Genomic DNA, 12,303 nt, shown 5'->3' on the forward strand with positions numbered 1-12,303 from the left:
ACGCATTCAGCATTTGAGTGCCTTCACGGGCCAGGCTCTGCTTCTAGGAGCTAAGGACATAGCAGTGTGTCCATTCTCAGAGAGCTTGGTGAGGAGACACAGGAAAAAAAAAAAAAAAATCAAATAATCACACATGATACAATGTCAAGGTAGTGGCCCTCTTGGATGGAGAGGTTGAAAAGGCCTCTGTGAAAAGGTCTTCAACCAGGCATGCATCCCTGAATGAAGGTGGGGAAGGCCAGGCACATCTCTGCAGGACCCAAGTTCTCGAAAGGGAAAGACAAGCCCTCAGTCGGCTAGAGTGACAACCTCTTCCCAAGTTACAGTAAGCAAGTGTCCGCACAGAGCTATGCAGATTTACAAATATGCACATGTTTTTTCCTGGAACTTGGTGCACCAACAATCAGACATTGTTTTTTTCCTATATTCCCAGAGTGAAAATTATTTGACTTTCCATCTTTGAGCTACAAGATGCCAAACCAGATTCTTGGAAGAGATCTAGATAGTCAATCATGTGGCTTTCAGGCCTACAAACAATTTTTTCACTCTAAACCAAGGAAGTTGGACAAACTGCAGTCTACTTGGTCTTTAAAGCAAGACAAAGCCCCAGTGGTGTTCAGTCTCTAGAGTATAGACTTCTGACTCTAGGAAACTCCATGGGCTGGTGTTTAATATCCATCTCAGAGACAGGTATTTCCAGGATGAAATAGCAAAATGTCAGAAAAGCACAGGAATTTAAGAGTTTCCCAGCTTAATACAGCTGCATTGTTTTGATGGAAGTGAATTCCAAGAATAACAGATGGACCCATACTGAAGTTAACAAAGGAAATCGCATACATCTGATTTTTTAAAAAATTATCTGCCACTTGTCACCAGCATGTCCCTCTTTCCTCTGGCTTTCTGGATGGCTGTGCGGCCACCTTCCTCTTGAGAAGGGCCCTTCACCCACCCACAGGGGCAGCACCATCCACCCCCATGCACACATCACAAGGTCAGCGCCAAATGCCCATCGGTGGTCAGCAGATCTAAGTCAACATTCAATTCTCCATCCTTGGACTCTTGAGCTAGGTCTATACCACTTCTTTCTTGACAGTGTTTATTCCTTAAGAAGGAAAACAAACCACAGTTTCTAACGCACTTGTATACCTTGAAGCAGCACAAGAAAAGGTATCCAAGAGGAAAGTAGTTTAACAACAAATTGCATAGGGAGTTAGCGCTTAATGGTTACAGAGTTTCTGTTTGGAATGATGAAAAAGTTTTGGAAATAGTGGTGATGGCTGCACACATTATGAATGTAATTAATGCCACTGAATTGTACACTCAGAAACATTTAAAATAGTCATTTCTATGTAATTTATATTTACCACAAATAAACACACACACACAAGAAAGCCCAAATTCCAGTTCAAAAAAATAAATTGCATATTTACCCATTCATTTTTCTTTCAACTCAAATTTGGACATTTGTTGAAGTAAGTCAGACAGAGAAAGACAAAAATCATGTGATATCACTTACATGTGGAATCAAAAAAATGATACAAATGAATTTATTTACAAAACAGAAATAGACTCACAGACATAGAAAACAAATCTATGGTTACCAAAGGGGAAGGAGGGGAGGAGAGGGATAAATTAGGAGCTTTGGATTAACAAAGTACTGTATATAAAATAGACAACAAGGACCTACTGTATAGCACAGGGAACTATATTCAATATCTTGTAATAACCTATAATGGAAAAGCATCTGAAAAAGAATAGATATTTATACATATGTATAACTGAATCACTTTGCTATATACCTGAAACTAACACAACATTGTAAATTAACTATACTTCCATTCTAAAAATGGTTAAAATTTTTGGACCTTTGCAGGAGAGATCAATCATAGCAAATATTTTACAAATCCATCCAAAAAGTTGAAAACCCCAAAAGGAATACAATGTCATAGCTGTTAACACACACAACAGAATTTAATATGGCAGTGGTACCCCAAAAGCCAGGGCTGTATACTATTTTAGGGATATGCTTTGCCTCTCAACTGGACTGCAAAAAAACTACTTTGTTAAACTTTACTGTATGCCAAAAATTCTACCTTTAAATCAAAAACATATCGATAAGCTAAAACACACAATTAAAATAGAGGGCAATTAACGTACTCTTAGGCATAACCACAGGAAACTGCCTTTTCAGCTCCCTCATCCTACAGAGATGGCGACTTCCTATGGTTCAACGGAACCCACAGGTTAATTTGGCTGGAAGCAGTGACTGCAACACCAGGGATACCTGACACTTGAGAGGCTACAGGGAACGAAAATATAATGTTTCTTTCCTTTTGAGAAAAAAATGGGTGAAGTTTCCCCCAAACAAGTGCATTAATATGAGACTGTTTCTCTTTACCAAAAAAGAGAAAAAAGATTGAAAAGGGGATAGAATATACTCTTTGGTTTTTTGTTTGTTTGTTTGTTTCAAATTTATTTATTTTATTTATTTATTTCTGGCTGTGTTGGGTCTTCGTTGCTGCGCGTGGGCTTTCTCTAGTTGCGGCGAGCGGGGGCTACTCTTCATTGCAGTGCGTGGGCTTCTCATTGCAGTGGCTTCTCTTGTTGTGGAGCACGGGCTCTAGGCATGCGGGCTTCAGCAGTTGTAGAACGCCGGCTCAGTAGTTGTGGCACGCGGGCTTCAGTAGTTGCGGCTTGCGGGCTCTAGAGCGCAGGCTCAGTAGTTGTGGTGCACGAGCCCAGTTGCTCCGCGGCATGTGGGATCTTCCCGGACCAGGGGTCGAACCCGTGTCCTCTGCATTGGCAGGCGGATTCTTAACCACTGCGGCACCAGGGAAGCCCTACTTTTTGTTTTTTAAACAACATAAAAGCAAGGGAATTATGTGCAGGCCACTTGACTGCAAAGAATATGTCCTGTTGTTCAAGAGTTCGGCTCTGAGAGTCACAGTATCCTAATGACACCACTTCTGCATCATTAACGTCGTCCCCCCAAACTCTTTCCCTCCATCTTTGTAAGTTTAGCTGTCGCCCTGCTGGTTTCCCCCCGCCTGCCTCCACCATTCACAGGAGCTGCCTTGGGGGGCCCTACCCGACTTGGGGGCCATGCCAACTGCTGTTCACTCACTCCGCATCCGCTCACAGAGAAGGAGCTGGCGGGGGAGACCTCTTTACCCCGGCACCTGTCTCTGCCAACAGCTGGCTTTGCCAGTGAAGCCAGGAAGGCAGCTTCTGCGGCTGCTGAAAAGGGCTGGCATTCCTGGGCTCTCGGGGGCCAGCGTGTGCAGTCAGCTTCCTCTCAGATGACATTCTCAACTCGGTTAAAAGCTCCAGGCTCCACACTTCCCTTGAGAAGTCAGATCTGACCTGTTCCCGCCTCAAGTTGAAATCACTCAGTTCTAGTTGTCCGATTGCTGACAATCAGGGGGGTTGCAGGGTAACATTCGGAGCTCTGAAATGGGAGACATTCTGGGCTGTCCCATGGTCAATTTTCCAGCACTCAACAGGCTTGCGGGAGATTTCTCTGTGACACAGGAGTGGACCCATACGGGATGTGGAAAGGTCCAAAGCTGCCACATCCATATGACATTCAAGGGACACAAAAAGACACCAATCAATGGGGGCAAAGTGAAGGGGTAAAAAAAGCAAAGAAAAGCAGCTGGACAGAGCAGAAAGTGTATGAAAAATAACCAAAAATGCAATGAAAAATCACTACACTAACCCATCATCAACTTCGACAAAATTGGGCCCACAGTATTAATTCCAACAAGTCAAAGTGAAGGTCAAACCCAAAAGGTTAGAGATGGCTTTAAATGGGAGATGTGTTTATAAATAATGAGGGTTATGTTTCCTGTGTGGCCTGAGGAATTCTGACTATCTTGGAGGGTGGGGATGACTTGAAAGAACCAGGCAATCTAACGGCCTTTTTGTGGATTAATAAAATGAGAAGAATAACTTTTAAAACCGAGTCTAATTATACTTGGTGCAAATAAGAGAAGGGCACGGAGGAGGGCATTTACTTGTAGATTGGGACGATTAATTCTCCAGCCAGTAAAATATCTCAGAAGACCCCATAGAGAGACAATGCAAACAGAAAACCCAACAGGATGGTTGCAGAGAGTAAGTGTCTTGATTAAGTTGACTGCGGTAAGTTAAAAAACCACCCCTTAAAATACAATTAGGTAAACTGATATCACTATAAGTTATTTCAGAGCGATCAAATTAGGCTCTTTTCAGGAAAGATAATAAAATCGTTGACTCTCAAAGTGAAAAATCTAATTTAAAACTCATTAGTCAATTCTACAATGTTCCAAAAGGGTGCTTCAGTGATCACCCACGTGTCTGGTGAACGTTTTAGAAAAGACAAACATTCAGTGCCAACTTCCATCCTACCCTTTTCACCAGAGTCGATCTTTTACCCAAATCTGGACCAGTGCTCCAGAAGCCACAACTATGCATTTTTTCAAAGTGTGTTAGCGTGTCACTTGCACTTTTCTTTTCCCATCTGCAAATACTTCACAGCGAGTATAACATAAGTTATGAGTCAGATGGGAATGTTTTGGTCCTCTGCACTCCTGGGACCAAGCTACAGTAGTTTAAATTTTGGCATGGGATGGAATTTTAGATTAATATAAAACTATCTCCTTGGCGAAAAAAGAACAGCTGAGCAAATGTGCAAAACCCTCAGAGACTGAATGAAATAAGAAAACGGGCCCTTTAGGGCTCTCACCAGAAACGACACCGTATTATCTCCTATCTACCCCCTGTCCCCGTGACCTCGTTTTAGGATTTTAGTTACTTGTGGCTCTGCTTGGTTTCCAACACAAAACAGAATTTTGAAAACTGCTTTTTAATCCACCTGAGCACTATTTCGCTGCAGTCAGCACAACCCCTGGCCACGCTTCAGGTGAAATGATTGCTGGAATTGGGGGTGGGGTGGGGGGAGGGATGGAATGCACACAGAGAAAGGGAAAGCTTCTCAAGGCCTAGGGAAAATTTTCCACCGCTACCTCAAGCTCTTTTCCTTACCTTTGCTTCGTCCGAAACAGTAGCACGGGTGGTACACAGAGGGGACTGAGAGTACTTCCTGCTTTTCACTGTAGTAACTACGACCCTAAGTCAGTTCTCCGCAAGGTCTTATAAACTCTCACGACTCAAACATGGACCAGCAACGTCCATACCACCAGGTAGCTGGTGAGAAATGCAGACTCTCAGCCCCCAGCCCAGACCTGCCGATCAGAATCTGCACCCGAAACAAGACCCCCAGGTGATTCCTGTACAGTAAACCAAAGGGAAATTCAACGAATAGTTTGGAAGCTGTTCACAGATTCTGAGAGGTCCTATTTTGGTAACAAAAATTTTACTAGAACTGTTTATAAAGATATAGAAAAATACCCACTTGACAGCTTTTACCCGATACCATTTGACCTCAAACACTGATATCTTCTTTTTTCTATTGTGGTAAGATGTACACACTGACATAAAAAGGATGACAATGGCAAATTTTAAGTGTACAGTTCAGTGGCATCAAACACATCCACATTGTTGTGCAACCATCACCATGATGCATCTTCAGAACTTTTTCATCTTCCAAAACTAAAACTCTGGACCCATTAAATAACTCCCCATTCTCCCTTTCTGTAGAAACACCAATATCCTAACACCCTTTAATAACATACCAAATTGGGCTGAAATGAGCCCATACTTTGAAAAGTTACCACGGGTTTGATCAGGACAAGGTCATGCTCTACATCTCTGACCCTGATTCCTTCAGGAATCTATATCAGATAAACAGTGGGTGTGCCTGTCCTGGGGACCAGAACCAGGTAATGAACTTCTGACCCTTGGTGGCTACGCCTGTATGTTCCACAGGGAATCTGTAATGTCAAGAGAGGAAGAAGTAGGTCAGAAAAGAGAGAAACAAGTCTTCTGGCCACTGCCAGCTCTTGATCCACGTCTCATCCACGTCTTTCCAACCTGCCTCACTTTTGTCACATTTTAAACCCTGTATTTCCTACATGGGTCGCCAAGCTAATTATAGTTGTCATACTTGGGAATGACAGAGCGGACAGTGTAAGACCAAGGATTTGATGACAGACTGAAGACTCGAAGTCAAATTTGGGAGTTGTTTCCATGTTTAAGTATATACTTTTCTGGTTTAGTTCTTTCTAAAGCCACAATCCATAAATACTGTCAAGAGGGAACAGAACTGCTGGCCTGACCAACCCTTTCCATGCCTCACGGAGGGCTGCCCATTGACCAGCTGGCAATGGTGTCACAGGACACAGACTGCTCACCACGCGACACAGTAAGTAGCACTAAGAGACTGCTAGAACTGCTGCGACGCCTCTGCGGAGCAAAGCAAAGCTTGATAGGAATAGAAAGCATCTTCAGAATCTCCAAGACACTCCGTGAAGCAAAATAAGCCAGCAACAGAAAAGGACAAAGATGTTATGATTCCACTCATATAAGTATCTAAAGGAGTCAAAATCATACAGACAGAAAGTAGAAAGGTGGTTGCCAAGTGCTGGGGGAGGTGAGATGGGGAATTAAAGCGTTTGCTAGGTACAGAGTCTCAGTATTACAAGATGAAAAAGTTCTAGAGATCTACTGCCCGACAATGGGAACGGACTTAACACTACTGACCTATACACTTCAACGTGGTTAAGTTGGGAATTTTAACGTTATGTGGTTTTTATCACAATTTTTCTTAAGAGGAAAAAAGGGGAAAAAAATAAAGTATCTTTGGGATTAAAAAATAAGTCGACAAAAAAAGAAAAGAATTCCCCATTAAGTTCTGTCAAGTCAGGTACACGGTTTAAATATTGTTTTGTTTTCCTTTTTTATTATCATCTTGAGAAGTATGTACAAGGCCTGAAAGAAACTGAATTCTCATCTGGGGAGAGTGAGATGGCAAGAGGGGAGGAGGGAAGGCAAGACAGAAAAATGCTGGCTGGGTCACTTGGTCCTTAGTTTACAGGTCACATCACACTACCCGAGAACCTGATGGGAAAGAGACCAGACTGGGCATCAGTGACTGGGAGACACTGGATTCCCAGTGGTGTCTTTGCTCCCCTCTCCCTGCACCCACCCCCCTCTCTCCATCTGCACATCACAGCTGTATCTTCACCACCAGACAAATACTGAAGCGCCATTCAAGACTCTCGGATGAAAAAGTAACTGAGGAATTGCAAAATAGCCCAGAAACATCACTGCTTATTAAGCCAAGAAATGAGGAATGTACCACCAAGAGGATCATCTCTGCTCAAGGTTTTGATAACCAAGTAGCCCAACAGCCACAAACTATACAACACTGACCTTGAAGATTTTGTTCTCAACACAACTTGCAAACAAAATTCAGCAACTGAGAGTTTTAAATACTGGCATATGATGTCCTTTTAGTCCTTTATGTCTTAAATTTTAATATGTGTCTCTGTGGGAGGTACCCATTTCTAAAATTAAAATTCCTTGGGATTAAAGACACACACGACTATATATAAGATAGGTAACCAACAAGGACCTACTGTGTAGCACAGGGAACTCTACTCAATATCTTGTAATAACCTATAATGGAAAAGAATCTGAAAAAAAAAAAATTTACATATAACTGCATCACTGTGCTATACACCTGAAACTTACACAACATTGTAAATTAACTATACTTCAATTTAAAAAAATTTTAATTGGTTTCCTTATAAAATGGAGAAACTGGGCTCCTTTCACCATTGTCCAAGTATAATCAGTGGGCCAGTTTCTGGATTCAGGTATTCAGTGATATGGCTTTTCACTTGTTTTACACTAAAGAATAGGGACCCTGGAGCAGTGGTTCCCACACACAGAAGGAGTTTCCTCAGTTGCTTCACAAGGTGGATGAGGAGGCTCAGGTCAGGCGGTTTGGTGCATCCTGTCCTTACAGGGGCCAGGACACTGCCACAGTCTCACTGGCAGGCCAGTAGTTCCAACACTAGGAAAGTGGACGAATTTTAAGGGAAAGTGGTCATGAAACCAACTGGGAAGTACTGATATATTTGAACTTTTTCTCAAATTGCTTGCACCCTATACTTGTGATTCTTCCTGATCCCCAGGAAGGAAACCAGCCAAGTGCAGGGCTCCTCTGTCCAGTACTAGTTAGAACACTTTGATTTCGATTTGGGAGAATTTTTTATTGTGTCTCTCACACACTCGAGGTGTGCATTATACATGCCTTTTGGGATTCTGTTGTATCACTTAGAAAAGATGTTTAAGGTATGAGGGGCGAGGAGAATGAGCACACGTGCCCTTACGTAGGGCCACCCAAGGAAGCAGAACACGGATGTCACGAAGCTGCAGGGACTCTGCTCACCTGGCCATAGTCGGTCCGGAAGACAATGATGCCCTCTGCACAGGAATTTACGGTACTTGGAAAATGCTGGCCATTTTCTCTCAGCCAGACCCGTGTTCCCTGTAAACAAAACAAGCAGGATTTAACTATGAGTTTGGATTGCATTTTGTGGCAAAACACCACTCTTAAAATTACTATGACTACTACATTCCTTAAAAATCACCTTTTGAAAAGCAAACATCTTTCTCAAATAAGCAAGGAATGAATCTTCAAAGAAAGCATCACCCACAGCCTTACACGTGTACAAGTGTGACTGAGACAGAGTCCCACCAGACAGAGAAAGGACAGAGAAAATAGTACTAAAATGCAACTGAGAGACTTCCCTGGTGGCGCAGTAGTTAAGAATCCACCTGCCAATGCAGGGGACACGGGTTCGAGCCCTGGTCCGGGAAGATCCCACATGCCGCGGAGCAACTAAGCCCGTGTGCCACAACTACTGAGTCTGCGTGCCTAGAGCCTGTGCTCCGCAACAAGAGACGCCACCGCAATGAGAAGCCCGTGCACTGCAACGAAAAGTAGCCCCCGCTCGCCGCAAACAGAGGAAGCCCGCGTGCAGCAATGAAGACCCAACACAGCCAAAAACAAAATATTAATTAATTAATTAATTAATTAAAATGCAATTGATTTATGTGGATTATCTCTTCACACACACCCTTTGAGGCAAGCACCATTATCATCCCATTTTACAGATGGAGAAGTGGAGGCCTAGAGGTAAAGAAACTTGCCCAGCATCATGCATCCAGAAACCACAAGTTTAACCAGGTCACCACACTGCTTCACCCCAAGTCAAGAACTCTTTGGGACCTTCAGGCTCCGTCTTCCCGGGTCCAAGTCCCATGCACTTGCCCACTTGGAGGGCATCAGGACACTCCACTGACTTCCTACTTGGACCAAATCCACGTGTCAACTAGACTCTCCAAGAGAGGGATGAAGTTTTAGTAAATATCACAACCCAATCCACTGGTGTGAATTTTGGTAGGATTCCACCAGACACCAAATGCACCGCAAAGTTTGCAATGATATCCCAACAGATGACAACTTCCAGATCCTACTGCTTTAACCTGGGGCACAATTTTTTGGCATTGATTTCATTTCCCTTTTTTATTTCTCCACTGGACAAATAAAATGACAACCATAATACTTAGCTTTTCAATGCTGAACTTCCTCTTTCTTTGATTTCACAACATGAAAACCGTTTGTTTTCAAGGACAAGTGATAAAAAAAAGTTTGAAGAAATTATTGGGTGTTCACTGGTCAAATTATAAAGAGTTATCTTTATGGGAATTCTTGTACATGGTGATGGGAATGTAAATTGGTGCAGCCACTATGCAAACAGTACGGAGGTTCCTTAAAAAACTAAAAGTTGAACTACCACATGATCCAGCAATTCCACTCCTGGGTACATATCCAGAAAAAACAAAAACATTAGTTCCAAAAGAAACACTCACCCCAGTGTTCACAGCAGCACTATTTACAATAGCCAGACAGGGAAGCAACCCAAGTGCCCATCAATAGACAACTGGATAAAGAAGACGTGTGTGTGTGTGTGTGTGTGTGTGTGTGTGTGTATGAAAATTACTCAGCCATAAACAATAATGAAATACTGCCATTTGCAGCAACGTGGATGGACCTAGATAAATTATGCTTAGTGAAATAAGACAGAGAAAGACAAATATTGTATGATATCACTTATATGTGGAATCTAAAAAAATAATACAAATGAATGTATATGCAAAATAGAAACAGACTCACAGATATAGAAAACAGACTAGTGGTTACCAAAGGGAAAAGGGAGGGAAGAGGGACAAACTAGGGGTATGGGATTGACAAATACAAACTATTATATATAAAATAGATAAGCAACAAGGACATACTCTATAGCACAGGGAATCATATCCATTATCTTACATTATATCCATTAACCTATAATGGAATATAATCTGCAAAACTAGTGAATCACTATGCTATACACCTGCAACTAACACAGTATTCTAAATCAACTCTACTTCAATTAAAAAATACTTAATTTGTTTTAAAAAAGAATTACCTTTATGACTTATGTATACCCGATGTGTTGAAATCGCTTTAGTATCTCATTATGTTATTTCTACTCTGCTCAACAATTTCATCAACTCCAACAAAAATGGAACAGTGGAAATTTAATACCAAAATTATCACTTGAAATAGCGCATTAACTTCTTTTCTAGAACTTTCAACCTCATTTCATTGATCTGCTTAATTTCTGTTTTGATTTGAAACGTTAAGTGAAATATTCAAAATATATTGGTTATACATTCAACTTCTAGTTTCAGGGATTACTACCACTCTCAACACAGAGAGAAGCCAGGGGATAAGCAAGATAAAAGTAAACTAACTACACTCATCACTTTATGCTACTTTAAGTTGTGTTACTAATAGCATAAGTAGTAGCTTCCAGTAATGGAGTGCCCATGAGGTGTCACAGTCACATGCTAAGAGCCTCAATAATACTAATACTAACCTAACCTTTGGTAAGATAGGAACCCCTGCCCCGAAACTGAAGTTCAGAGCTTAAGTCCTTACCTAATGTCACACAGTTGGTGACCAACCCAGGTCTCAAATCTTTCCGATTCCTAATTCCATGCACTTTCCACACATCACACTGTCTCCTTAAAGTAATTCAGAAATAAATAAAATGCACTAATAGGCCAGTCAACAACTAAAACATAACTACACACAAAGGTCCCTTTAAGTGTTCAGTTATCACACACAACTCCTTCTAGAAGGGAAAGTTTAAGATATAAAAATCCAACTTACAAGTTACTCCCTCAGTGCCAATGATGATCCTGCTTAAAATACACCAGCCAGGACCTAAAATGTTTGTCGTCACCACTGTGACTCAGGATCCCTCGTTAAGTCACCCTTGAGTTCAATGAAAGCATTTGGGGTCAGCAAGCTAGACCTTGGGGCTCTGGAAGGAGGGGGACCCAGAGGCAGGGCCACATGTGCATGAGGTTCCACAAGCGTTTCCGCCAAGAAGATCAAGGTGGCTGGAGCCCAAGGTTAAAACGGCACCGGCTCCTGTTTCCCTTACAAGTTCTGCGACTCTCCTAGCATCCCTGCTACAACCCTATACAAGGACCTCCACATGGGTATCCCCTTTCTCTTTATTGTGGGAATTTTAAGTTGTTAACTCCAAACTTCTTCAACCTTCCCTCCGTAGAGGGGTTGAAATCCTCCAAGATAAAGATGGAAAACAGCATCAAAAATGAGTATGAAGTGTTTCTCTATAAACCCTGAACTGTCTTATTTAAAGAACACACGTAACACCAACACGGCTGAGTTGCCATGCCTGCACAGGTCATTCACAGACCTCCGATTCCCACTTTGGGCTGAGACACAGGTAACATCCAGAAAGAAGGACACGACTGTTTGTCAGTTCCGATTTCTTTATTAGCAAACAGCTCCTTTCCAAAAAGGATGTTTACTACAGGCATCTCTAAGACTGCTCTTTCAAATATCATTCCACACCAAAACTGCAGTATTTGTAATGTTCTAGAAAGAGACTTTCAAGTGCCTGAACTACTTTTTCATCATTTTTAAAATTCACATGTCAGAGACTGCAACATTGAAAGCTTTCAAATATCTCCATGTACACACATACACACACACACACACACACACACTCACTCAAATGGAAATTTTCAAACTCATAAGGTAAAAACTTTTACTCATTAGGTAAAATCATAAAATAATTCACAGTGGACCTCCATCCCAGAATCCTGAGTCCAAAGCTTTGTTTGCTATGACCATCACCTGCTTTGCTTTGATCAAAAAGGATTTCATGTCCCTGTTTACCAAGTATCAAAACTGTCTATTTAGTATGAATAAAGATTATGTTATGAAACATTACTGAATTAATATAAATTGTCACCAGAATTAATATA

At 41.8% G+C, this 12,303-nt stretch overlaps 1 protein-coding gene across 1 annotated transcript in view; it reads right to left on the minus strand.

Moving 5' to 3' along the window:
- Positions 1-12,303, minus strand: part of MYO10 (myosin X) — a 212,048-nt gene that overhangs the window by 156,515 nt on the left and 43,230 nt on the right. The window contains exon 2 of the mRNA XM_061189146.1: positions 8,339-8,437. Within this exon, the coding sequence (XP_061045129.1) occupies positions 8,339-8,437 (99 nt within the window). The remainder of the gene's footprint in view (positions 1-8,338; positions 8,438-12,303) is intronic.

This window comes from Eubalaena glacialis, chromosome 4, assembly GCF_028564815.1.
Source record: "Eubalaena glacialis isolate mEubGla1 chromosome 4, mEubGla1.1.hap2.+ XY, whole genome shotgun sequence".
Lineage (NCBI taxonomy): Eukaryota > Metazoa > Chordata > Mammalia > Artiodactyla > Balaenidae > Eubalaena > Eubalaena glacialis.